The sequence below is a fragment of the Tachypleus tridentatus genome, chromosome 12 (assembly GCF_004210375.1).
Source record: "Tachypleus tridentatus isolate NWPU-2018 chromosome 12, ASM421037v1, whole genome shotgun sequence".
NCBI classification, from domain to species: domain Eukaryota; kingdom Metazoa; phylum Arthropoda; class Merostomata; order Xiphosura; family Limulidae; genus Tachypleus; species Tachypleus tridentatus.
Window position 1 is genome coordinate 112,763,356 of NC_134836.1, and position 26,943 is coordinate 112,790,298.

The 26,943-nt window shown below is 36.0% G+C and overlaps 1 protein-coding gene across 2 annotated transcripts in view; it reads right to left on the minus strand.

Annotated features, from left to right (window-relative positions):
• Positions 1–26,943, minus strand: part of LOC143234367 (G-protein coupled receptor GRL101-like) — a 190,721-nt gene that overhangs the window by 115,510 nt on the left and 48,268 nt on the right. The window contains exons 2-3 of one of the 2 annotated variants that reach the window (XM_076471674.1): positions 11,493–11,672; positions 90–194 (exon numbers count right to left, since the gene is read on the minus strand). In XM_076471674.1, coding sequence (XP_076327789.1) covers positions 90–194; positions 11,493–11,672 — 285 coding nt within the window. Of the gene's footprint in view, positions 1–89; positions 195–645; positions 915–11,492; positions 11,673–26,943 lie in introns of those variants that run through there. The other variant, XM_076471675.1, reaches the window with a different exon arrangement.

Genomic DNA, 26,943 nt, shown 5'->3' on the forward strand with positions numbered 1-26,943 from the left:
ACAAAACGAGAAAACGTGTAGCAGTTTATTTGATTCCACTCAATCTACAAACTAGACATGTCTTAATTCTACGAGCTAAATTAACGTACCACAGTTTGCTTCGTCTGAGCCGTCCGGACAATCTTGCTGTGTGTCGCAACGACGTATGTCGTCTATACAAGTTCCGTTGCAGTAAAGCTCGTTTGGTAAACAACCTGTAACACAGATACAATAGACAAGAGGGACTGTTGTCAATATACATCACTTGTAACCTAATAAGGACTACATACTAACTGAAATTAAAAGGCAAAAAATAGTGTTCATGATGAATTTTATCCCAGGACTTTAAGAGGGGTTAACACAAAGCAATAAAAATAAAACAAAACAAACTATAATTAAGTTTACCCCCCCTTGAATCCTGTGGAAAAACACACACACAAAATACAAAGATTATTTAGGTACTAAACCACCTAAGACTTATGTTCTTAAATAGTTATGGAAACAGATGTTGAAATAAATTAATCAAAACGTCTATCGGGTAAACCTTTATGTATCATATCATATCATTAAAGTTTACATCCATCCGCACATATAACAACGACATACAATCAATATAAACAGCAACATTAAATAAATTCCAAAATATTACAGAATAAAAGACATTACACTTTAGAATGGGAAACATAGCATTATACAGGTTTCGGTATTGATATATAACCATATAAACTAACAGCCACTGAGAAATGAATTCTCGTATTCAAAAGCAAACTAGATTATTGACATTTAGGCTTAACCATCTATCACTGCTAAATAAACACAAACTTAATCCGTTACAGTAAAGTCGCATTCCGCACAGTTTGTTTTTTTAATTTCGCGCATAGCGACACGAGGGCACTCTGTACTCGTCGTCCCTAATTTAAGTGTACGACTAGAGAATTTGTTTGTTTGTTTAGCTGCGCTAACCATCCATATTTTAGCAGTGTGAGACAAGACGGAAGGCAGCTAGTCATCACTACCCACCGCCAACTTTTGGGCTTCTTTTTACCAATGAATAGTGGGATTGACCGTCACATTAACGACCCCACGGCGAGCATGTTTGGTGTGATGGAGATTCGAACCAGCGACTCTCAGATTACGAGTTAAGTGCCCTAACCACCTGACAAAGTCGGACCTTCGTTCCGCACATTTAGGGTTTGTGGGTACTTTGAAACAACGTTACTAAATCCCTCAAATACTACAAAATAGTATATTTTAGACTGAAGTTACAAAATAAAAACAGTAACGTTTCCAGTTAAAGACTTTCCCGAACTATAAAAAAACAACACACACAAAACAAACATACGTAGGCACTAAACTACATTATTTTCCTCCAAAAGCACAGCGGTATATCTACGGACTCGCACCGTTAAAAACCGGGTTTTGATACCCGTGGTTAGCAGAGAAAGATAGCCCATTGTGTAGCTTTGTGCTTAATTCTAAACAAACAAACAAAAATTACATTATAGAACACTTTGAAAGTGAAGTGGCAGAAAGTGTTATGAAGACAATGGTTGTAATTAAGTTTACTGAAGAGAAGTTCTCAACAATTAATGTGAAAGTATCTACTGTGTAAAAATATATACTGAGCGACATTAAAAACACAACAAGTAATAAAATGAGTTGTTTCATACAAGTTGAGCAATAACGCTGCAAACACGCCTGGGTTTTAATCACGAGTATTCTCTGAAAACAGTTCAGTAGTTCAGATCATTTTAATCAGCGTGATCACGTGTCAGTATTTAAACTGGTCAAAACTTACCCATCCCTTACTGTTGTACGTAATTTGAGAGTATGGAAAAACTTTAGTATGCAGTGCACATTGTTTCTTCAGCCTATAAAATGCCAGATTTTAAAGGTTTAGTTTCACCTAAAAAAAAAAAAAAAACAGAGGCCACGGCTGACGCAGGAAAGCAGAGATCTGGGGGTCGGGGGGCACTTTGGGAAGCACCTTCATGCACGACAATGCACTTCTGCACACGGCACAAATTGTTTGAATGAGAACAATGTAATTGTTCTGGACTGGCCTCCATATTCGCCCGATATGAATTCCATTGAGCATCTTTGGGACATTCTGGATCAGCGCATCCGTCATCGGGATCCTGACCCCAGCTCTCTCGCTGGACTACGTGCAGCACTTCTGGCTGAGTGGGACATCATCCCCCAGAGGTAGATTGACAATCTGGTGACATCTATGCCACCAAGATCCAGGATCTTCTGGAGGCGATTGGAGGACGTACCCGTTATTATTGTTCTGGACGTTGAAATCCTGATCAAACTGTTTGTGTGCAGTTTCTAATCAAATTTGAATTCTGTGTAGTGCAAAGACATAATGATTTCATGATATGTACATTCAAAAGCTAGGGTATTAAAATTGTTTAACTTCACGTACGTTGTTTCGTTTTCAATGCCTCTCAATATATATTAAACAACCGTAATATATAGTTGAGTTTTTCAATGCACAGATTTGTGTAAAAAGCGAACATGTGCTTGAAAAAGAGTACATACACCTAGTGTGTGAATACAATGTAACCAGCTATTATTTTGGGTGGCAACTACTATAGCACTGTCATAATATGATGTAACTACTGCTGGTCTGTGCGACATGCTCATCAGTGATATGTTCTGGTCAGTTTGCCATCGTCCTAATACGGTGTAAGCGCCACTGTTTTGCGTGACATGTTCTAACCAGTTGGCCCGGCATGGCCAAGCGTGTTAAGGCGTGCGACCCGTAATCTGAGGGTCGCGGGTTCGCATCCCCGTCGCGCCAAACATGCTCGCCCTTTTAGCCGTGGGGGCGTTATAACGTGACGGTCAATCCCACTATTCGTTGGTAAAAGAGTAGCCCAAGAGTCGGCGGTGGGTGGTGATGACTAGCTGCCTTCCCTCTAGTCTTACACTGCTAAATTAGGGACGGCTAGCACAGATAGCCCTCGAGTAGCTTTGTGCGAAATTAAATAAAACAAACAAACAAAAACAATCTAACCAGTTTAACATGGTACTAATGTGATGTAACCATAAATGTTCTGTGTGAAGTACTCGAAACAGTTTTGGAGTATTAACTATTGCAACTTGTTTTTCTCGTTGTTTCAAAAACCATTCCATTTGTTGACGACTGGAAGACTGTAGTCTTAACTTTCGAATTAACCTTTCCAGGTAGTTCCAAAATAGTATCAAGATAAAATGGACATATTGATATATTGAGCTTACTAATGGTTGTTAAGGCTATAATAGACAGTTTCCATCACTCCAAATAATTATCGGCAGATCGCTAGCTCTTCTACTCTATTAACCAATCTGTATATTTATATTAACTTGGGAACATCTGTCTCCAGATGATGTTACTTATAACAAAGGTTTACCCCCGTGCCTGGTAGCATGATTATAAAAGATATAACTTATCACTGAAATCATGACCTTGTACATTTCGTGTCGAATTGGTAATCCGAGAGTCTATGGTTCTTGTCCCATTTTCACAGTATCACTTTCCACATTTGAGGCTATGGTTGAATTATAGGAGTGAGATAAAAAGCCCACTAATCGATTGGAGTAGCCTTAAAGCTAGAAGTTTCATTTGTTTGAAGTTAATACAAAACTACACAATGAGCTGTCTGTGCTCTGGCCAACACGGGTATCAAAACATGGTTTCTAACGTTGTAGGTCCGCAGAAATATCGCTGTGCCATTTGGGGGCTGTAGTATTGTGAAATCAGGAACGATTGTTTTTTTGTATTCACCTTCCAAAAGAAAGGAGCAGTTTTCTTGTAGTATCACTCTGAAATCAGGAAGAATTTTCTTTATTAGTCCTCTAAAAATTAAGAGCAGTTTTCTTGTAGTATCACTCTGAAGTCAGGAGCTGTTTCTTTATTATCCTTCTAAAAATTACGTCTGTGCCACTGTGAGGCAAGTAATAGTAAGGCTGTTAACTAGCTACCTTCCTTCTGGTTTTTCAGTTAGAAATTAAAGACAACTAGTAGCTTTTTAATATATATTCAAGCTTTTCACACCAAATCAGAACGATCCTGTGATTTGTATCAACACTAGAGGCGATATTCACATATAGAGACAAATTGCACAATTGCACATTATTGGTCTGTCTATAAGCCAAATAAAAACATTAGCAAGATTTCCGCAAAAGTAAAGTGACATTAATGTGTGCTTGGCACACATCAGTCTCAATGGCACCAGCCAACATTTTTCCTGTTTTCTAATGTTTTATCTCCTTCATTTCACCTCTTCTGCTTTTGTTTTTTAAACTTCCTCCACAGCCTATCGCTTCCTCTCTCACATCCGCTATTTATGTTTGAGACAATTCGCCTTTTTAAAAGTGTCTTCGAAATTGTGATTGGACGACTGCTTCACATACAACTCAATATGTTTATTACAGTAAATTACGTTAATTGTAAACAAACAATCGAATCAGTAGCATATAGCAATAATGAAATCAATACAAATTAAAAATTAAACGTTCACGATTAAACTTCAAAGAAAAGAAGAAGTATCCATTTCCATTAACTCGTGGTGGAAAAGGGCTGTGGTCGTAGCACCCAGATATGTCAAAGATCTTCCATTTATCAGACAGATATTATTCAAAGGCAGATGTCACCTAGCAGCTATGGAGAATCAATTATGGTTTAGGTGTTGAGTGCTTAAACCCAGTCCCCCGTTGGTACAGCGGTAAGTCTACGGATTTACAACGCTAAAATTAGGGATTCGATTCCCCTCGGTGGACTCAGCAGATAGCCTCATGTGGCTTTGCTATAAGAAAACAACTATGCTTAAACCCATAACGTCTCAACTCCCACTGCGTTCCCCCCTCCAGTGGCACAGCGGTATGTCTGTGAACTTATAACGCTAGAAATCTGGTTTCGATACCCGTGGTGGGAAGAGCACAGATAGTCCTTTGCGTAGCTTTGTGCTTAATTCTTAATTACAAGCAAACAAACAAACCTACTGCATAGGTCTGTCTGCATAGACATAAAAATAACCTTTTAGTAGAAATAAAACACCCTATTATATTTCTACACTTGTAAGACTCCCAACACCGGCCTTTTAAAAATTATTACAAATTGATGGTAAACAGAACTAAAAACCTTTACTTTAATAGCGCTATGACAAATTACCTCAACTTCCATTCTCCTTCATCAAGATGGTCTCTCCCAGTATTTAGATGTAAAAATAACGTTTTTGAAGGATGTTTATTGTTACCTAAATACGTTAAGGTGTGTGCTAATTTGTCAATTTTATCTGATTAATTCGATGGATGTTTAGTCCATCCTGGTTTATATCTATGGATACAAGTCAGAGATGAACTGTATGCTCATTTTGTTTAAGTGTGCTGATGCATTATGCGTTGTCCGTAACGAGGCCACCATAAGCACTGAACTTCGAAACTTAGCACTATAAACCCTTGGCTTCTGTGGTCATGTTAAAGAGGGAAAAAAAGTTGTTTTGATATTAAGCGCGAGTCGAAACTTGGTTTCTAGTGGTATGGGTTCAGCTGAGAGGTACAAAATAAGTCATGATAATTTGTGAACAACCAATCTTTGGCAGAAGAAGCTGTAAACATAATTTTCCAAAACTAAATGTCGAAAACAAAAACGGTCGATAAAAAACAAATTCAACTGAAAGCAGTTTACTCACTTCACTAGTCTTATGCAAGAAAAGAAACAAACGCCATGTTAACATATACATCTAAAGGTTTGGTTTGTTTTCAATTTCGCGCAAAATTGCACGAGGGCTATTTGCGCTAGCCGTCCCTAATTTAGCAGTGTAAGACTAGAGGGAAGGCAGCTAGTTATTATCACCCACCGCCAACTCTTGGGCTACTCTTTTACCAACGAAGAGTGGGATTGGCCGAAACATTGTAACGCCCCCATGTATGAAAGGGGCGAGCATCTCTGGTGTCACGAGGGTTCGAACCCGCGACTCTCGAATTACGAGTCGAGCGCCCTAACCACCTGGCCAAGCCGGGCACCTCGAGAATGAAGAAAAATAAAGTTCTCTGTGAAGGAAAACGGGAAAATCGCGTAATAAAAATGTTTTTCCAGTATCATGCATATAAGCAAGAGTTTTATTATGCTATGACATGTGACATATTCATGACGTCATATCTGCACCCTGAGAATGGAGTAAAGTAATGTTCTCTGTGATGGGAAACGAAGGCGAAACGAGAAAATCGTGACCCCTATTGCAATTCTACATGCACATAGGATAAAAATTTCGCCAAGTTGAGGGTTGCACATGGCGAAATAAAAATTTTTTTCCAGTATCATATAAACAAGAGTTCTATTATAGTCTGATACACGTAAAATTATATCAAGACGAACGTTAGTCCAAATGAGGATGTATTTCTTCTCGTTACATTTTGTAACCCAGTCAAGAGTTATCATTCTGATATATTCAATTCCTTATTACTTTAATCTTTGGTTGCAGATTCAGTTTTTATTATCTGAATACTAATTTGAATGTAAAAAGTAAAATGTAATCATATGCAAGTTTAGAATCCAAAGTAACTCATGGATTAATGAAACTATTTCTAAAGAGTTGCACAGGGTATATAACGTTGAGAAATATCCACACACAAAAATTAAACCTTTTATAACCAGAATAAGTTTGGCCATAATCCTAATAATACCCTTTAAGAATTATATTAGCACTAAACCAATAAACTAAAACAATTACAGATAATGGAAAATTTTAGTAAATACAACTAAAGACAGATAAAATATAAAGAATATATTAAAAAAACAATAATAAAACTGAGAATACAGAAAACAAAAAGTCTGTTATCAACTTATTCTAGAAATTTTTAAAGTTATTCACTTTCGAAATGATTTTTTGCTGATTAACCATAAGTTTCGTTTTTTTCTTAAAGAAACACGATTTATTCTTTGTTCTTATAAACTTTTATCTCAAGCCAAATTATTTTACGTGCGGTATCACGAGATAACAAATCCTGTCCAGCATTTTCGTTTAAATTTAATAAAGCCTTTGAGAAAACATTCTATCAAAATAAATAGTTATTTCTTGTCATGGGCGAACAGGATTAAGTTTAAGTTAACACTAGTAATACGTCAGCTGACTGTAAGAAAAAAAAACTGCTAAGGTGGACTTTTATGTCACGTGACGAAACGTGAAGTCAGTTTTACTCAGATAAACTGTTTGTTTTTTGAATTTTGCGCAAAGCTACACGAGGGCTATCTGCGCTAGCCGTCCCTAATTTAGTAGTGTAAGACTAGAAGGAAGGCAGCTAGTTATTACCACCCACCGCCAACTCTTGGGCTACTCTTTTTCCAATGAATAGTGGGGTTAACCGCAAATTATAACGTCCACACGGTTGAAAGGGCGAGCATGTTTTGGTGTGACGGGAATTCTAACCCGCGACGCTCGGATTACGAGTCGAGTGCCTTAACCACCTGGCCATGCTGGGTCCGCTGTTATAGACGAAACGTTGTACAGGAATAAATCTATTATCTCACAACTAGCCGTTCATAGCATTGGTTAATTAAGTGTGTACTTCTCAAAAAGCTGATAGTTATTATACTACAGTGTTGCAGTGAAATCTTAAAATAGATGTATTTGCGCAAGGTTCCCGAAAGCGTTCTGTTTCAAGAGTAAATTAAATCTGAATAAAAAGTAACAAATGTTTTCTCTTCTTACTTTTCACGTTCGTATGATGTGCTGTGTTACAGCATACAGAGTGTATAAGTCTTCTCGTGATTCATAGTATGCACTCGTTTTATTGACGTCACACAGTACAAATTGCAACGTTAAGTGTCCCTTATATAACGCCATTTTAATGTTTGTTGGCTGACTTCAAGATAATACACTAGTCTACGAGTGGAGCAAATGATTACAAAATGTGACCCCAACGAGGCAGTCTTCGGCCTCATTTCGGAGAAACAACCTATATTTATATAAATATATGTAGTTCACATCAATTCTCAACCAGAAACAGACATATTAATGGGAAAATATATAACATCTTTCTCAAAAGATTTATTCACATAGCAAGTTTTGAAACCTAGAAAGAGCCAATGGATAAAAGATCTTAGAGAAAGAAGTTTCAACATTCTTTGTTAAAGCAAAAAAAAAGTCGCATAACAACTGCACCCGAACTACAGTTAATACAGTGCTATCTTTCTCATTCAGAAAAGATGAATGTTACGAAAGAGAGCTTTCCGACCCATTTAGTTACGGGTATCAATAACAACATCGATTCGAAGATACTCAGTGGCTGGTAAGTTTTTAGTTTAAAATGAGACTAATGATCCTTTAAAATAGTTATCAGTTGTTGTTTTTGTGACGTAATATTATAACAAAATCATGTTTCGTCATCTCAGCCTAGAGGCAAGAAGTTCAAAAGTAACATGAGGAAATCAACAGTAATTTCTGTGACGAAATGAATTGATTGTTCTTATCCAACCTCACACCTGTCAAGTCCCCTAAAAAATTACAATCACGTTTTATGCCTCTTGTCTTCTTAAACATTGTCTTCAGGCCGATGTCCACACCCAGAGGAATGTATTTTTAAAGTTCGTGAAGATGTCTGATCTAAGATTGGACTAGCTGTACGTTGCAGAAGATTGTTACAGGATAAATTGTGATGGTCGAGTAGTTACGTTTAATTACGAACATCAAACTGTTTTGACTATCTGTACAGTAAAGCGTTGTACAATAAAACCTCTCTAAGCCTAAAACTGTACAGGGCGGAAACCTGGACAAGCTGAAAGTATCTTTCACCTTCTTCATCTATCAACAGATAATATCAGAACCTGAGTCAGGCGTAAAAAAATGTTTTTGATTAAATATTAATTTCTTATTTAATTAATAACTTCTTTAAATATTAATAAATTCTTGTTTAATTAATAATTTGTTTAAATGTTAATAAATTCTCGGGCATTTTGCTACAGTAAGTATTGGTTAAATATATTCTGTTCTTTTTTCTGTTGTCATTATTTTTACAGTTAAATTAGATTCATGACTTGTAGAAATAAATTTGTCTTTTAAGTGCAAAATGTTACTATATAAATAATTCTTACGAAAAAAATAAATTGCTGTCTATTTAGGAAAAAATTTCCCATGGGTAAAATCCACAGTGTTTCAAAAATTTAAGGAAGAATCAACTTCCTGTGGAATGGAAAGCGTGGAACACAAGTTTATATTAAAGGAATTTTTAAACAAATTAAACAAAAGAATGGAACAAGAAAATAGGAATATTCTACTTTTCCAGATAATGTAACTTGTCACCCAAAAGTTCAACTTTCAAATGTTCCTTTAGGCTTTCTACTTCCATGTACAACATCAGTTCTACAGCCACTAGATAATGTAATTATACAGTGTATAAAATTGAAATAAAGAAAACTGATGCTTCAGTATATTATTGTAAACATGGACGACTGTAAGAGAGCATCTGAAATAACCGTGAAAATTGACGTGTTAGATACAATTGCATTTTTCAGTTATTTAATTAAATACCTAATAAAGTGCTTTCAAAACTGTTGATTTATTCTTGATAATGGCGGAGATTGTGGAGAAGTTGTTTGTTATGATGATTCTAGTGAAATCCAAACTCTGACTGAGAAGATTGATGCAGATGATTCTGTGAACGTTGACTAGAATGTTTTAACAGATACTGATCAAACTGATGTAAAATCTGTAATAGAATCTGAAGATGGTAACAATGTGAGAGATTCAGAAGATGAACAAAATGGAAAAGACAGTGAAGAAATAGAAATTCCTACTTCATCACTAGTGTTAAGTTATATTAATACTATTAAGTTGTATGCAAAAATGAAGGGGAAAATGAACTTTGTGAAAAGGCCATAGAATTGGTGTTCTCTTTTAACCACATGAGAAAGCCGATTAAAAAAAACGAAACAATTGGAATTGGACACTTTCTTAAAATAAATTTGATTAAGATTTTGTGCACTTATGTATATCTTGAATGTCTAGATTTTTCTTATTCTAATAAATATAACATAAACAGCATAATAACTATTCAGAAACGTCTTACTTCCCTTGAGTCAAGCAAGTATAACGTTTCGCTCACAAATTATATATAATTAAGGAAATGCATGTTCACTGTCTAAGTCAGAAAACCTGTATAGTAACACATCCATATTTTTTGTAACACTTACATCATGATATGACATCCGAATTTTTCTTAATACACAATAGTGTTACCTCCAGAACATTTTTGAAATACTTACACGGTGTTATTTTTTTATAACAACGAATAATACCATTGGACGTTTTCCAGTAACATCTGAATAGTATAGTGTTATAATAAAAGCTTTTATATCGCACTTACACAGTATAGTCTTATATCCAGAGTTTTCCTGTAATATGTACATAGAATATTTTTATATCCGGATATTTTCTGTTAGCGTATTTTTATATCCGGATATTTTCTGTGATATTTACATAGCGTATTTTTATATTCGGATCTTTTCTGTAATATTTACATTGCGTATTGTTACATCCGGACCTTTTCTGTAATACTTACATTCCGTATTGTTACATCCGGACCTATTCTGCAATATTTAAATTGTGTATTGTTACATTCTGACATTTACTGTAATATTTGCATAGTGTATTGTTACATTCGAATATTTTCTATAATATTTGCATAGTTATTGTTACACACGGATATTTTCTGTAATATTTACGTAGCGTATTGTTACATCCGAATCTTTTCTGTAATATTTACATAGCGTATTGTTACATCCGGATTTCTTCTGTTATACTTACATAGCATATTGTTACATCCGGATTTTTTCTGTTAGCATATTCTTATATCCGGGGCATGGCCAAGCGTGTTAAGGCGTGCGACTCGTAATCTGAGGGTCGCGGGTTCGCATCCCCGTCTCGCCAAACATGCTCGCTCTTCCTACCGTGGGGGCATTATATGTAACGGTCAATCCTACTATTCGTTGATTAAAGAGTTGCCCAAGAGTTGGCGGTGGGTGGTGATGACTAGCTGCCTTCCCTCTAGTCTTACACTACTAAATTAGGGACGGCTAGCACAGATAGCCCTCGAGTAGCTTTGTGCGAAATTCAACAAACAAACAAACAAAACAAACTTATATCCGGATCTTTTCTGTAATATTTACATAGTGTATTGTTACATCAGAAGACTTATATGAAGAAGTATGCTCATCAGGCTTGTATCTAATTGTTAAGATACTCTGAAATAAAGTTGTGTCTTATCCTGGATAATTGGTTACCGAACATAATTATTTTATGTTAATTACAATAAGAAGATGACGGATATTCACCCTTAAAATTTTCTCGGTACCTCCTCTAGTGGTTCACATTATAATTTTGTGTATGTGTAATTATAAGTTGTATTACATTATTTTAACTGTCAAAAATTAAAAACGTTTGTTATTCGCGCACTACAATATATTTATTTAAATTTAGTCACAAGCACGTAAAATATTTTACATATATATATAATTAGCAACTGCTTACCACATATAAGTGCACTTTCGTCATCTCCTTGAGGACACTCTGATATTCCATTACACAGCGACACCTCGAGGATACATTCTTCACTATTCATACAGTTGTATTCTTCATTATTAAAGCACGTTTCCCTATTCTTGTGGTCAAAATTCTGTGTCCGATATTTTTCTTGGGGCGACGTAATATCTAGAAATTGAACAAAAGATCGCAGAATGGAGTGCCATACTGTTTAACAAACATCCAAGTCAAATGTTCTTTGTTTTCTTTAGGTGTGATATTCCTATAAATTTCTACTTGTTGAGATCTGAGAAAAAGTGAAAAACTTTCTCTCTCACAAAATGTTAATATAAAAAAAAGCCACGTAGAAAAGAAGGAAAACTAATATCCACATTTATTAGTTGTGAAAACATGGAAAATATATTTCCGTATTTATTAACGCTCTGAGTGCAGTAAACATAGAGAAAAGTGGTTAGAAAATATAACTGAAGTGAATTAAATAACCTCATGACCCACACGAAGCTAAGATAACATGTACGAAATAGCCTAATAGATCACATAAACCTTATGTAATCTGTACCACATAGCTTCATGAACCAGATAATGCTTATATATAAATGTACCAAGTAGATTTGTGGACTACATAAAGCTTATATAACATATATCATGTAGTCTAAAGGACCTAATAAAGATAATATAACATGTAACCGGCCAGACATGGCCAGGTGGTTAAGGTACTCGACTCATAATCCGAGGGTCGAGGGTTTGAAACCCCGTAACACTAAACATACTCGCCCTTTCAGCCGTGGGGACGTTATAATGTGACGGTCAATCCAACTATTCGTTGGTACATGAGTAGCTCGAGAGTTGGCGGTGGGTGATGATGACTAGTTGACTTCCCTCTAGTTTTACACTGCTAAATTAGGAACGGATAGCGCGAATAGCCCTCGTGTAGCTTTATAAAACGTTATTTATGATCCATGTTGACTCCATAAAAATGCTTAATGATAGTAATTTGGGGTTACCTTTGTGTCCTAAGAATGTCGCTTCAATGTATATGTGTGTGTGGGGGGGGTCGCCAGGCAATAAGTAGGAAGGAAGAGGTAAACACAATGATATCACGAGAGAAGATGAAAGAGTTCCATAAAATATCACCATAGGGCGGGTAGTAAGAGTGCATAAAGACGATTATGACCCGATTACATAAGAGTTTCAAGAAATGGCACCAGAGGGTGAGTTTGTAGAGAAAGGTTGCTAGGCCGCCATAACAAGCGGACATAACGTCATAGTTCCACAAAGTGGAACCACAATCATGATAAGATCAACATAAAAGTGATAAACGTTTACTTTTGGATGTTTTACTCAAAAGTAAAGTTTTATTTCATTACATCTATTTCATAGGACCTTTAACTTTGGAAGGAACAAAGTTAGATAACTGAGAAGTCTACCGGTTTATATTATTAAAATATTTTAGTACATATTTACAATTCAAAAAGTTTAAATTATTAATAGTTATATTCTTTGGTTAAAATACTGAATTTCATTCTATTTTAACCCTCATACAAGTGTATAATGAATACCTTTCTGCTAGTTTGTAGCTTTAATCACCAAATGCCAAATTTGAATAACAAAATAACAAATTTTTCAAATAATAATTAGTCAATAACATAACATAATTAAAAGACTGGAATTTTAATTATGTTACTCAATGAAGAACAATTACTTGTATTTCATTATAAAACTATAGAATCATGTTACTACTTTATTTAATGAATGTAATTGATAAGGATTTGAGATCCATAAAAACATATATTAACTATCTTTCTTGAAAAGGAATGTATAAATACGGATAGTGTTTGAATAACAAGTCTACAATACATATATGTGAATTGTCACTTTTGGTATTTACATAAATATGTCCAATTTAAAGACATTCACAGTTTGGTGTTTAGATAAATATGTCCGTTTTAAAGACATTCACAGTTTGGTGTTTAGATAAATATGTCCGTTTTAAAGCCATTCAAACTTTGGTATTTACATAAATATGTCCAATTTAAAGACATTCACAGTTTGGTGTTTAGATAAATATGTCCGAGACATTCACAGTTTGGTGTTTAGATAAATATGTCCAATTTAAAGACATTCACAGTTTGGTGTTTAGATAAATATGTCTGTTTTAAAGACATTCACAGTTTGGTGTTTAGATAAATATGTCCAATTTAAAGACATTCACAGTTTGGTGTTTACATAAATATGTCCGTTTTGAGAATATTCACACTTTGGTTTTCATATCAACGTTTTAATGTTAGAACATAAAAAATGCGCCTTCACATTTCAACAATGTGGATTTAATACTACACAAGATTGATCTAAATTAGAGTTGGTGATGAAGTGTGAACTTGACATTCATGTTTAATACTACACAAGATTGATCTAAATGAGAGATGGTGATGAAGTGTGAACTTGACATTCATGTTTAATACTACACAAGATTGATCTAAATGAGAGATGGTGACGAAGTGTGAGCTTGACATTCATGTTTAACACTACACAAGATTGATCTAAATGAGAGATGGTGACGAAGTGTGAGCTTGACAGTGGGGGTTTGACACAAGACCTGACTTTAAGTATTGGTAAACCAACTTTCTGTTACAAGTTTAACACAACATGGAATCTGGTCAGGTCAGTCTGGGTTGGAGAAGTCATGTAACAGAGATCTCATGTTTTGATGTTTCACCACCTAATAATGGTTCTATTATGAGATGACCTGGTATTTGTTTTCTCATTAAAACTAAATAGCATGTTGTTGATGCCGTCCACAGTTTGTGTATACGACAAATAACATTATTTTGAGTAGAGACTGTTGGTTCACATTCATAGCGAAACTTATTTAATCAAACACACAGTACAGTATATCGTATTTAAGCAACGAGCCAACGTCTTCAGTGTTTGGTATTACCAAGTAAAATAATAAAGTAATGGTTTGGAGTCCCATGAAACTGTTTTTTAAAATAACAAATGGTAATCTTGCGAAATGTAAAACAAGATGTCACTGCAGCATTTGTTATCTGAGCCTTAAATAAGGCATAAGGACCACATCCGACGTGTATTATACTTATTATGTAGAAACACTCCACGGAATTACAAACGTCTGAAAACGCCTTTTATTGTCATACCTGGTACTCACTGAGGTGCACGAATCAAAGTCACTTTCAGAAATAATTGTTTTACCGATTGGTGGTGTCGCTGCCACGAGAAGTAGAGATCCTACGTTTGAAACCGGATTCATAACATTCAAGAAATAATAGTTGCTGCAGCATAAAGCATGTTTCTCGTATGAACAAAACAGCACAGAACATTAAGTTCTACGTTCCCGTGTATTAGATGGCACCATGAAACGATTCTCTTGCTGTGATTTAAAGCTTTTAAGAATTGATGTAAACATAGATGTAATGAAGAATTATTGTGTAGATTCATCCTATGGACATGAAAGGACCACCTTTTGAAAGTGCTCGAATTATAGGGTTTCGTATTTTTCTCTTTTTAACTGATAATTTGAACCGACTTGGTTTTCTGGCATTGTGTATATTCCGTACAAACGTTCGAAGTCTATTTTCTTTTGTTTATGTCAGTCGAGTAACTTTAAACCAATATTCTGATGATATGCTATTCTAAATAAGATGATTTCAAATTAATGATTCGAAAAACAAGGTGTCGCTTTAATCAAACGTTATCACAAAGTCTTTCATTTATTTTGTCAAACTTAACGAATTATGCGAAACTATGTAGATATGAACAAAACATTTCAGAAAGTCAAACCTGAATATTTATTCATCGAAAGCAGATTAATTCAGTTCATGTCAAATAAATATGCAATGTACATCAATATGGAGAATCTGACTCGCGTGGTGTCAGTGACAAACAAACTGTGACATAACCCATGACAAGTACATTCTAATCAAATACGTCACTTCTAATAATTCATTTGAATGTTTAAAAATATAATAGTTAAGAATTACTCTTACAGCACTGTCAAAAAACTGACTTGTCTCGATTTTCATATCGTACCGTAACTACCATTATTAAATATCTATACAGATGAACACCTGTCGTCAAAAGAACGAACTAACGTGGAATAAAATCAACTGCGCTTTTCAGTACGCTTAGTTATTATTTATTTAGGAAGTATATGGACTTGGTTTGTTTTGTTTTGAATTTCGCGCAGAGCTACACGAGGGCTATCTGCGCTAGCCGTCCCTAATTTAACAGTGTAAGACTAGAGGGAAAGAAGCTAGTAATCACCACCCACCGCCAACTCTTGGGCTTCTCTTTTACCAACGAATAGTGGGATTTACCGTAACATTATAACGCCCTCACGGCTGAAAGGGCGAGCATGTTTGGTGCGACGGGGATTCGAAGCCGCGACCCTGAGATTACGAGTCGAACGCCTTAACCCACCTGGCCATGCCGGGCCAAAGCATACGGAACACATGAAAAATAATCGCTTAGGAAAGTAATACAGAATGCCTGTAGAATATTGAACAAAAGGACAACATATGCAGGGAAATTATACCAGTATCTAATTAACAGGAAACTGATAGTTTAAAGGACGTTTCTTCTGTGGTACCTTCTTCTCTTGTGGTTTTTATTACTACCGACATCATCACGATAAAATATAACTTCACTATTCCTACACATGAGACATATGTATTAAGTTCTACGATCGCTGTTCCTGTACACCAGAGTGTGTGTTAAGTTCTACGATCGCTGTTCCTGTACCCCAGAGTGTGTATTAAGTTCTATGATCTCTGTTCCTGTACCCCAGAGTGTGTATTAAGTTCTACGATCGCTGTTCCTGTACACCAGAGTTGTGTGTTAAGTTCTACGATCGCTGTTCCTGTACCCCAGAGTGTGTATTAAGTTCTATGATCTCTGTTCCTGTACCCCAGAGTGTGTATTAAGTTCTACGATCTCTGTTCCTGTACACCAGAGTTGTGTATTAAGTTCTACGATCTCTGTTCCTGTACCCCAGAGTGTGTATTAAGTTCTACGATCTCTGTTCCTGTACCCCAGAGTGTGTGTTAAGTTTTACGATCTTTTCTGAGTGTCTTCCATTGAGAGAGCGGGAAGTCTACGGATTTACAAAACTAAAATCAGAGATTCGATTCCCCTCGACTGACACAGAAAATAGCCTGGCTTCGCTATAAAACTCACACACACATACACACTGTTCTGAGTAGCCCCGCCTAGTGGCTCACCTGTAAGTTAGAGAGCTTAACACACTAGATATTTTGACACCCGTGGTAGGTACAGAAAGATACCACATTGTATAGCGTTGTTACAAATAAGTAAAATACTCTGAGGAACTGTTCTTCCAGTGGTAATGGTAATACTTGTGTTGGATTTACACTAGATTACCACATTTGTATAGTTGTTACTCCAGCTGTTTTCCTTTTATACGGTTTTTTTTTTTCTTACGGGTAAAACTTGTGAACAAACTTACATTAGGAGATAAACTGTTTTCTTAACGCTGTGCCGGACCTACTTCCACAAATATCTCTCTAGCCTCGCTACATGTGTTGATACCAGTATCTGCTCTTGTTTACTACAATAAGAACGACGAGCACATGGCGCTGCGTACTGGTCAGTTAAACGTTCAACACAGTTTCAACATTCAGTTGCAAAATCAAGAAAAAGCCCTTGTAATGACTAGCTTAAAACTAGGAACCGCCATAGCTAATCCATGAACGTATAAGATGTTTTGTAACTTGTTAAAATTCCAGTCCAACAAAATATACAGATATAAATTACAATGGAATAAAATGTTTTGTGAACTGATCGTATAAGTATAGAAGAAAGCGAACACACACCCGGATTTGTTCAGAGTGGCGTGGAAAGCGAATGGTGCCCTGCCACTCCCACTTTCAAACTACCCCAGTAAAAATGATTGGGAATTAGGAAGAACTGCTCGAACAAAAAAAACAACAAGAGGATAGATAAGACTTAATAAAAAATTCTGGAGTTTCTGGAACACAAAACCTGAGTCCTGAACCCCAGTCGTAATGGGTGCACATTTGACGCACACTTCCTCGTTTCCTGAGATCCCTACTTTACTTTCGCTTCCTCCAGATAATAATAAAAAAAAAATGAAACGAACGTTACAAAACAGGAAATTGATTTAGTTTGTTTTGTTTTGAATTTCGCGCAAAGCTACACGAGGGCTATCTGCGCTAGCTATTCCTAATTCAGCAGTGTAAGACAAGAGGGAAGGCAGCCAGTCATCAACACCCACTGCCAATTCTTGGGCTACTCTTTTACCAACGAATAGTGGGATTGATTGTAAAATTATAACGTTACCACGGCTGAAAGGGCGAGTACTGTTTGGTGTGACGGAGACTCAAACCTTCGACCTTCAGATTACGAGTCGAGTGCCTTAACCACCTGACCATGCCGGGCCAAAAAACAGGAAATGCTCTTACTGATTGATGCCTTTAGGACAAACGTCCAAGCTCATGCTACCGTTATATTGTGTTGAAGCTCTTAACAGAGTTTACCTCGTTCGAGTTGTAAACAAACTGAATAATCTAAAACAAACGAAAATTGATAAAAAAAGAAATAATGTTAAACTGACCTTCTCACTGTTCTAATGAATAGATATAGAGCGTATAGTGGAGAGCCCGGCATGGCCAAGCGTGTTAAGGCGTGCGACTCGTAATCTGAGAGTCGCGGGTTCGAATCCCCGCCGCACCAAACATGTTTGCCCTTTTAGCCGTGGGGGCATTGTAATGTTCGGTCAATCCCACTATTCGTTGGTAAAAGAGTAGCCCAAGAGTTGGCGGTGGGTGGTGATGACTAGCTGCCTTCCCTCTAGTCTTACACTGGTAAATTAGGGACGGCTATCGCAGATAGCCCTCGAGTAGCTTTGTGCGAAATTCAGAAGAAACATAAACAATATACATCGGCAATCACAATCCGTTTTACATCTTGTTCGTCACGTTGAACATTTAGTTACAAGATGCACATGAAAAACAATAACAACAGGATAGAATACATTCTATGAGGAATTTAAAATTTTCATGAATATTTTATAGATCTCTGTTTCTTTGTAATTAAACACAAAGCTACACGATGGGCTATTTCTGCCCACCAGGGCTATCAAAACTCGGTTTCTAGCGCGGTAAATCCTCAGACATGCCGCTGTGAGGCATATTTCATCTCAAAGATACAAAATTTCTTACAAAAAACACTTGTTTTGCAAACGTCATAATTCGAATAACATAACCTTTATAAATATTATATTTTACGGAAAACGAATAACTTAGTATATAAAAAGTTCCCGTTGTTGTCCACCTGGGAAGTTCGTGAATTCGCTATACGTATTTATAAAAACACTCTTTCTAGAACTTTATAATGAAACTGTAATTTACAATTAGATATCGTATTTGTTTTATTGTTCTGTTTGATTAATTAAGATATTTTCATTGGATTTCGTAGCAACGATGTATCCGGAATCGCGTAGTTTTATTTGTTTGATTTGTTTCATTATTCGACTTAAAGATTCTCAAGGGTTCTCTGTGTGTTGGTGTTTCTAATTTTGGACTGATAGGTTAGAATGAAGGTAGTTTGTCAGCACCATTCTCCTCTAATTCTTGAACTGTTCCTGTCTGACTAAATTTGGAGTTTGACCTAACCCTTATAAAGTGCCCTCTGTTCCTGGTATTGCGATAGGCAACGAGATGCATATGATGAACCCGCAAGTCCACATGTCCACCACGCTAACTACTGGGTCATGTTTCGAGTAGTAAAATCAATAACCAAAAGCATTTGAGAATTCACGATTTCACAGCAAACACACGTACACGTATTTACCAAATTATTATAATTTTACAACAAATAAATGTCACAACATCGCTAAAAAACAAATTAGCACAGCCATTAAAGCAACTTCAGTCGGACATTTCATTGTTTGTTTTTGAATTTCGTGCAAAGCTACACGAGGGTTATCCGCGCTATCCGTTTATAATTTAGCAGTGTCAGACTAGAAGAAGGGAAGCTAGGCATCATCACCCACCACCAATTCTTGGGCTACTCTTTTACCAACGAATAGTGGGATTGACCGTCACATTATAACGCCCCACGGCTGAAAGGGCGAGCCTGCTTGATGTGACGGGGATTTAAACCCGTGACCCTCGAATTACGAGATGAGTTTCTTAACCACTTGTCCATGATAATTTTAGTGAAGCATTCTGTTTTCTTGGTTGTTGAGTGCAAAGCTACAGAATGAGCTATCTATGCTTTGCCCATCGCGGCTATCGAAACCCAATATTTAACGCTATAAACCCTCATACTTACCGCAGAACCATCAGGAGCATCGCTCTGTATTAAAAATTATATTCGTTCCTAATGCTAGAAGGATAAAATACTTATACCTAGAGAGAAATAAATTTTTGTCCCTGAACTTAAGTTTGTTTCTTTGTTTGGTATTAAGCACAAAGCTACACAATGGGCTATCCGTGTTCTGCCCATGATGGGTATCTAAACCCAATTTCTAGCGTTGTAAGTTTGTAGGCATATCGCTGTGCCACTGGGGGGCTTGATTGTTTTGTTTATTTGAAATTAAGCACAAAGCTACACAATGGGCCATCTGTGTTCTGCCCACGAGGGGTATCGAAACCCGGTTTCTAGCGTTGTAAGTTCGCAGACATATCGCTGAGCCACTGGAGAGTAGAAGAGCTTCAACTAACATACGTGATACTCATTCAATAAATACAAACTTTTGTTTTGCACAACTTTTATACCAAATTAAAAAGCGTAAATTTCGAAATAAATTTAACGCTTTATTGTTCGTTTATGATTTAATAGAAAGTTAGAACACTTTCAGCAACTTAGAATTTTCCATTTTTTTTATGGCATTTATGATCTGTTTTATACTCGTACAAATGAAGTTTATAGTATTATCAGTCATGTGTCTTCCTATATTAATTTCTGATAACTCAGTAGAGAAGGATTCGTTAATCAATCAGTTACATCCGATATTAAACCACCATGTTTCTCGGTGTTCCTTTTATCTTATCAGTAAAAGATGAACACGGAATGTCTATGTGTTTTGTCATAGCAAAGTCATGTCGGAGTACGTGCTGTGTCCAACGAAAGGAATCTAAATCTTTATCGTAACGTTGTAAATCCGAAGACTTACCGCTATCCCATTAAAGAACTTAGCACAGTTATCAACATATTTCGTGAAGGGTGGGATAAGTCCTATTCTATGGTGGTTAAGGCGCTCGACTCCTAATCTGAGGGTTGGGAATTCGAATCCCCGTCACACCAAACATGCTCGCCCTTTCAGCCGTGAGGGCGTTATTATGTGACGGTCAATCCCACTATTCGTTGGTAAAGTAGTAGCTCAAGAGTTGGCGGTGGGTGGTGATGACTAGCTGCCTTCCCTCTAGTCTTACACTACTAAATTAGGGACGGCTAGCACAGATAGCCCTCGAGTAGCTTTGCGCCAATTTAAAAACAAACCAAACCTATTTTGTGCACTTTATGAATTTATATTTTAAAATTAAAAGACAAAGTTTTGAGAGGTAAAGATCTATGCAGTGAATTTCCAATTAGTTAATAAAACGTTATTTAAGCTCGGACTCTGGTAATCTGTATTCCAGTAGTTATGTGTGGAAATGATGAATTGTATAATTTCTTTACAGCCAACATATTTTTAGGTGGAGTTCGACTCGCAATCGGAGGGTCACGGGTTCGAATCCCCATCATACCAAACATACTCGCTCTTTCAGCCGCAGGGGCGCTATAATGTAACGGTCAATCCCATTATTCGTTGGTAAAAGAGTAGCCCAAGAGTTTGCAGTGGGTTGATGACTAGCTGTCTTCCTTCTAGTCTTACACTGCTAAATTAAGGACAGCTAGCACAGATAGCTCTCGTTTAGTCTTGCACGAAATTAAAAAAACAAACAAACTGAACAAAACGCTGTATCTTATATAACGAACACATTTACCTTGTAGCCCTCTATACACAAACCGTGCAATTAACGTCATTCGGATTATGAATCCTGAAAGTTATTATTTTGCCTTACACTGCCAAATTAGGGACAGCTAGAGCAGATATACCTCGTGTAGCTGTGCGCGAAATTTAAAAAAAAAAGCAGACAAATCAAATAAATATTCACTTTTCCCATTTCGTGACAAAAAATGCACGAACCTTTCTTTTGTGGTGTGGCTCAACACTACTTGCTCATTCAAACTAGAATCTTAGCCTCACTGATACAATAACAACTCGAGATTGGTAGTTTGGACAGATTACCTTATCGGTTTTAAGACTAATATCAAACATTTTCATGATAAGCAACTTATATTTATGTTACATGCCGAGTAAAACATTTTATTTTTCACCCTAATCTTCCCGTAACGTACCAGAAGTTTATCAGAACAAAAACGAATTGTATACTAGGCTTATAATGCCAGAATCTTCTTACAGAAAACTCTTGAGAGACAGCAAGGGACTGAAAAAACATTGTAGAGCAGAACATTGCATTTAGGTGAAAACACTTCTTCAATGATTACAGTTTTTTCTTAGTGTCTGTTTCCTCTGTCAGCTGGAAGATCTTTATCTGAAATGATAACACGAGAACGTGGTCTCTGAATATAATTATCTGTATTTTATTTCATGTTTTTATAGAAAATGGGCAGCACGTTTATTCTGATGACATGATTAATATATTAATATCCAATAAGCTATCTCGAAGATTGAAATTAAAACTGCGAGAAATAGCTTTTTCATTACAGGCGTATGATGTATTACATTGCACTGGCTTTATTGGAATCTCACATTGCGCTGCTCTGCCGCTAGAGGACAATACAATCGAGTACAAATCTTTCTGCTCTTGTAACAAAGTATGAAACGCTCCTGTTGTGCGTTATGTAAGGATAAAAATCAAGTTATTATATGTCATTATACTCATTAATTATGACTACACTGGTCAAATATAACAGCAGTTGGAAACGACATGAAATATCCATTGATGAATTTCAATAGAATTATTATATATATATATATATATAAGTTAACACATTTTACGAATGAATTAGCAACTAAAGAAAGTAATAATAAAAGATAATTTTCGCAGACATTTTGAAACAATTTCCTAATTATAAATTAACAGAAAAGACAATATTAATTTTAGTGTCAACAGAATGGTTTGTTGTTTTTTTTTAATTTCGCACAAAGCTTCTCGAGGGCTATCTGCACTAGCCGTCCCTAATTTAGCAGTGTAAAATTAGAGAGAAGGCAGCTATTCATTATCACCCACTCTTGGGCTACTCTTTACCAACGAATAGTGGAATTGATGGCGACATTGTAACGCCCCAACGGCTGAAAAGCCAAACATGTTTGGTGTGACGGGGATTCGAGCTCGCGACACTCGGATTACGAGTCGCACGCCTTAACCCACCTGGCCAAGCCTGGCCCATCAGACGGTTGCATACAAAAAATAATTATGTTATAGAGAAGCCTGATTTACAGGTGCAATTCGTTTTAAAGAAATTCGTGTTTTGAATTATTCATAACGGTCGACATAAGTCTACCATATAAAAACAACTTATCCATCCTGCATATTACCTTTTCCTCAGCTGGTAAATTGTTTTATTCGTAGTTGCGTTGCTTCCATATCTTTCAGGGAATCGCCACGACGTAAAGAGACAATTCTTTAGGATACATTTAATTTTACACTCATTTGTTGTTGTTTCAAATTTCCCTTTTGTAACTATTTCATTCGGAATAAAAGTAAAAATGTTTACCGTCATCTCATCTAACAATATAGTTTTATTAGACAACCCGAATTATTCCTGAAATTGTTTTTTATTTATCTAGCGTCTTTCAAACGTGTAAGTTTGATGTAAAATAGTAAAAAGAGAAAAAAAAAAAAAGTATAATCACGTGAATCGTACTTTATTAGAACAATGTTCCAGGTCACGTGCTACCTTGGAATTACTACTTCCATCGCGTTTCGTGTTATTTGGTCGTAACTATGACAACGCACTGTTGCCTGACGGTATAGTTTTCACTGTTGCCATGACTACGCACTGTTGCCTGACGCTCCGATTTATATTGTAGCCATGACTATGCACTGTGGTTTCACGATAAAATTTTTAATGTTGCCATGACTACGCACTTGCGTGACGCTATAGTTTTTATTGCTGCAAAATTCTGCGAAGGACAGAGACTTCAGCCTTTATTACACAAACTTTCCACAGAGTGAATAGTGTGCCAGTTGTTTATTGGAAAGTCCATGATTCAAAACTCATGGTATTCTATTGAATATGCTTGTATATTTAGCCGAAGGTTCGTTATAAAAGTAAATGTGGACCATATTATTCGGTTAAAAATATCATATAAACGTTAGGATATACTGACTAGATTTCTTATCTCTAGTTAGCTTGGTTTGATTTGTTTGGAGGTACGCTACACGGGTATCGAAAGCCGCTGTTTACCGCTGTAATACCCGAAACATACCGCTTTGTGCCACGAGAGGCATTCTAGTTAGCAGTTCAATATTATAAATAGCTATTGGCTAATTCTTAAGAGTGTGACCTGGCTCGATTTGAAAATATCATAACAACTTTCAAGATAACGTTTAAGTAGGTGAGAGGCAAAAACGTTCATCGAGGCTGCACTGTGACCATTACAGTAGTGTGGTCCAGTAGAACTGATAAATTGTCCATCGATCTCAATGTTCCTACAGCCAGAAACATAGGTCACTGCATTGTAGAAAAATTGAAAATTTATCGAAAACAAAAAATTTATGTGCAACACAAGACGTAGTTCGTATGATACAACATATTCTAAACAAGACGTAGCGGGAATGGAACATGTTGTAAACAAGACGTTGTTGGTAAGGCACAACATATTCTAAAAAGGACTAGTTGGTATGATACAACATATTCCAAACAAGACTAGCTGGTATGATATAAGATATTCTAAAGAAGACGTAATTGGTATGATATAACACATTCTCAAAAAGACATAGTTGGTATGACATATCATATTCTAAACAAGACGTAGGAGGTTTCATACAACATATCCAAACAAGACGTACCTGGCATAATACAAGGTATTCTATACAAGACGTAGTTGGAATGATACAACATATTCTATACAAGACGTACTTGTTAGAATATAGCATATTCTATATGATGCAACATTTTGTATACAAGACGAGGCTGGTATGATGCAACATATCCAAAACAAGACGTAATTGGTATAATACAACATATTCTAAACAAGACGTAGGACGTTTCATACAAAATATTCTAAACAAAACGTAGCTGGTATGATAAAAGATATTCTAAACAAGACGTAACTGGTATAAATTAGCATATTTTAAACAAGACGTAAATGATATGATTTAACATATTCTAAATGAGACGTAGTTGGTATGATACAACATATTCTAAACAAGATGTAGTTGGTATGGTACAAAGTATTCTAAACAAAATATAGCTGGTATGATACAAGATATTCTAAACGAGACGTAAGAGGTTTGATACAAGATATTCTAAACGAGACGTAAGAGGTTTGATACAACATATTATAAACAAGACGTAGTTGGTATGCTACAACATATTCCATAAAAGACGTAGTTGGTATGATACAACACATTCTAAACAAGACGTAGTTTGTATGATACAACACATTCTAAACAAAACGTAGCTAGTATGATACAACGTATTCTAAACAAGACATATCTGGTATGATAAAACATATTCCAAACAAGACGTAAGAGGTTTGATACAACATATTCTAAACAAGACGTAGTTGGTAGGGTAACATATTCAAGAAGTTGTATGATGCAACATACCCCAAACAAGACGTAGCTGGTAAAACACAAGATATTCTAAAAAAAAGACGTAGGTGGTAAGGCACAACATATTCTAATCAAATCGTAGCTGGTATAATACAACATATTCTAAACAAGAAATTGTTAGTATGGTAACATATTATAAACAACAAGAAGTTGGTATGACGCCACATATTCTAAACAAGACGTAGCTGGCAAGGAATAAGATATTCTAAACAAGAGGTAGCTGGCAAGGAATAAGATATTCTAAAAAAGAGGTAGCGGGAATGGAACATGTTGTAAACAAGACGTAGCGGGAATGGAGCATGTTGTAAACAAGACGTAGCGGGAATGGAGCATGTTGTAAACAAGACGTAGCGGGAATGGAACATGTTGTAAACAAGATGTAGCGGGAATGGAACATGTTGTAAACAAGACGTAGCAGGAATGGAACATGTTGTAAACAAGATGTAGCGGGAATGGAACATGTTGTAAACAAGACGTAGCGGGAATGGAACATGTTGTAAACAAGACGTAGCGGGAATAGAACATGTTGTAAACAAGATGTAGCGGGAATGGAACATGTTGTAAACAAGACGTAGGTAGAAAGGCACAACATATTCTAAAAAGGACTAGTTGGTATACAACATATTCTATAGAAGACATAGCTGGTATGGCACAACATATTCTAAACAAGACGTAGTTGCTATGGTACAACATATTATACACAAGACGTAAGAGGTTTCATACAACATATTCTAAACAAGACGTCGCTGGTATCATACAACATATTTTATGCAGGAATTAGTTGGTATGGCACAACATACTCTAAACAAGACGTACATGGAATGATATATCATATTCTAAACAAGACGTAGGAGATTTCATACAACATATTCCAACAAGACGTAGTTTGTACGATACAACATATTCTATTCAAGACGTACCTGGCATGATATAAGGTATTCTATACAAGACGTGCTTGGAATGATACAACATATTCTATTCAAGACGTAGTTGATATGATACAACATATTGTATGCAAGACGTAGCTGGTATGATGCAACATATTGTATACAAGACGTAGCTGGTATGATGCAGCATATTGTAAACAAGACGTAGCTGGTACGATGCAATACATTCTAAAAACGACGTAGCTGGTATGATACAACATATTCTAAACAAGACGTAGCTGGTATGGTGCAACCTATTCTAAACAAGACATAGCTAGTATGGTGCAATCTACTCTAAAGAAGACGTAGCTGATATGGTGTAATATATTCTATACAACATGTATATGTCTGGGATTATTGTATATTATTAAACTGTGAACTAGGCGACTCACTTCACATTGAAACCTATTTTGTTTTATCAGTATGTCATAATTACTGAAGATTATCATACATTGTGTTAGGTATGTAAAACATTTACATATACATACATACTAATTAATATTTGGTACGCGCAAAACGTCTGTTGAGAATCCCACATATATTTTGTTAGCTTGACTAATGAATGGTTTGTGATTTTTGGATTGGTAATACGAGCTCGAGATTAGGTTAAGATATTGAGTTCTTTTTGGATTATAGAAGTTGAAAGTCGAAAAGACTTTT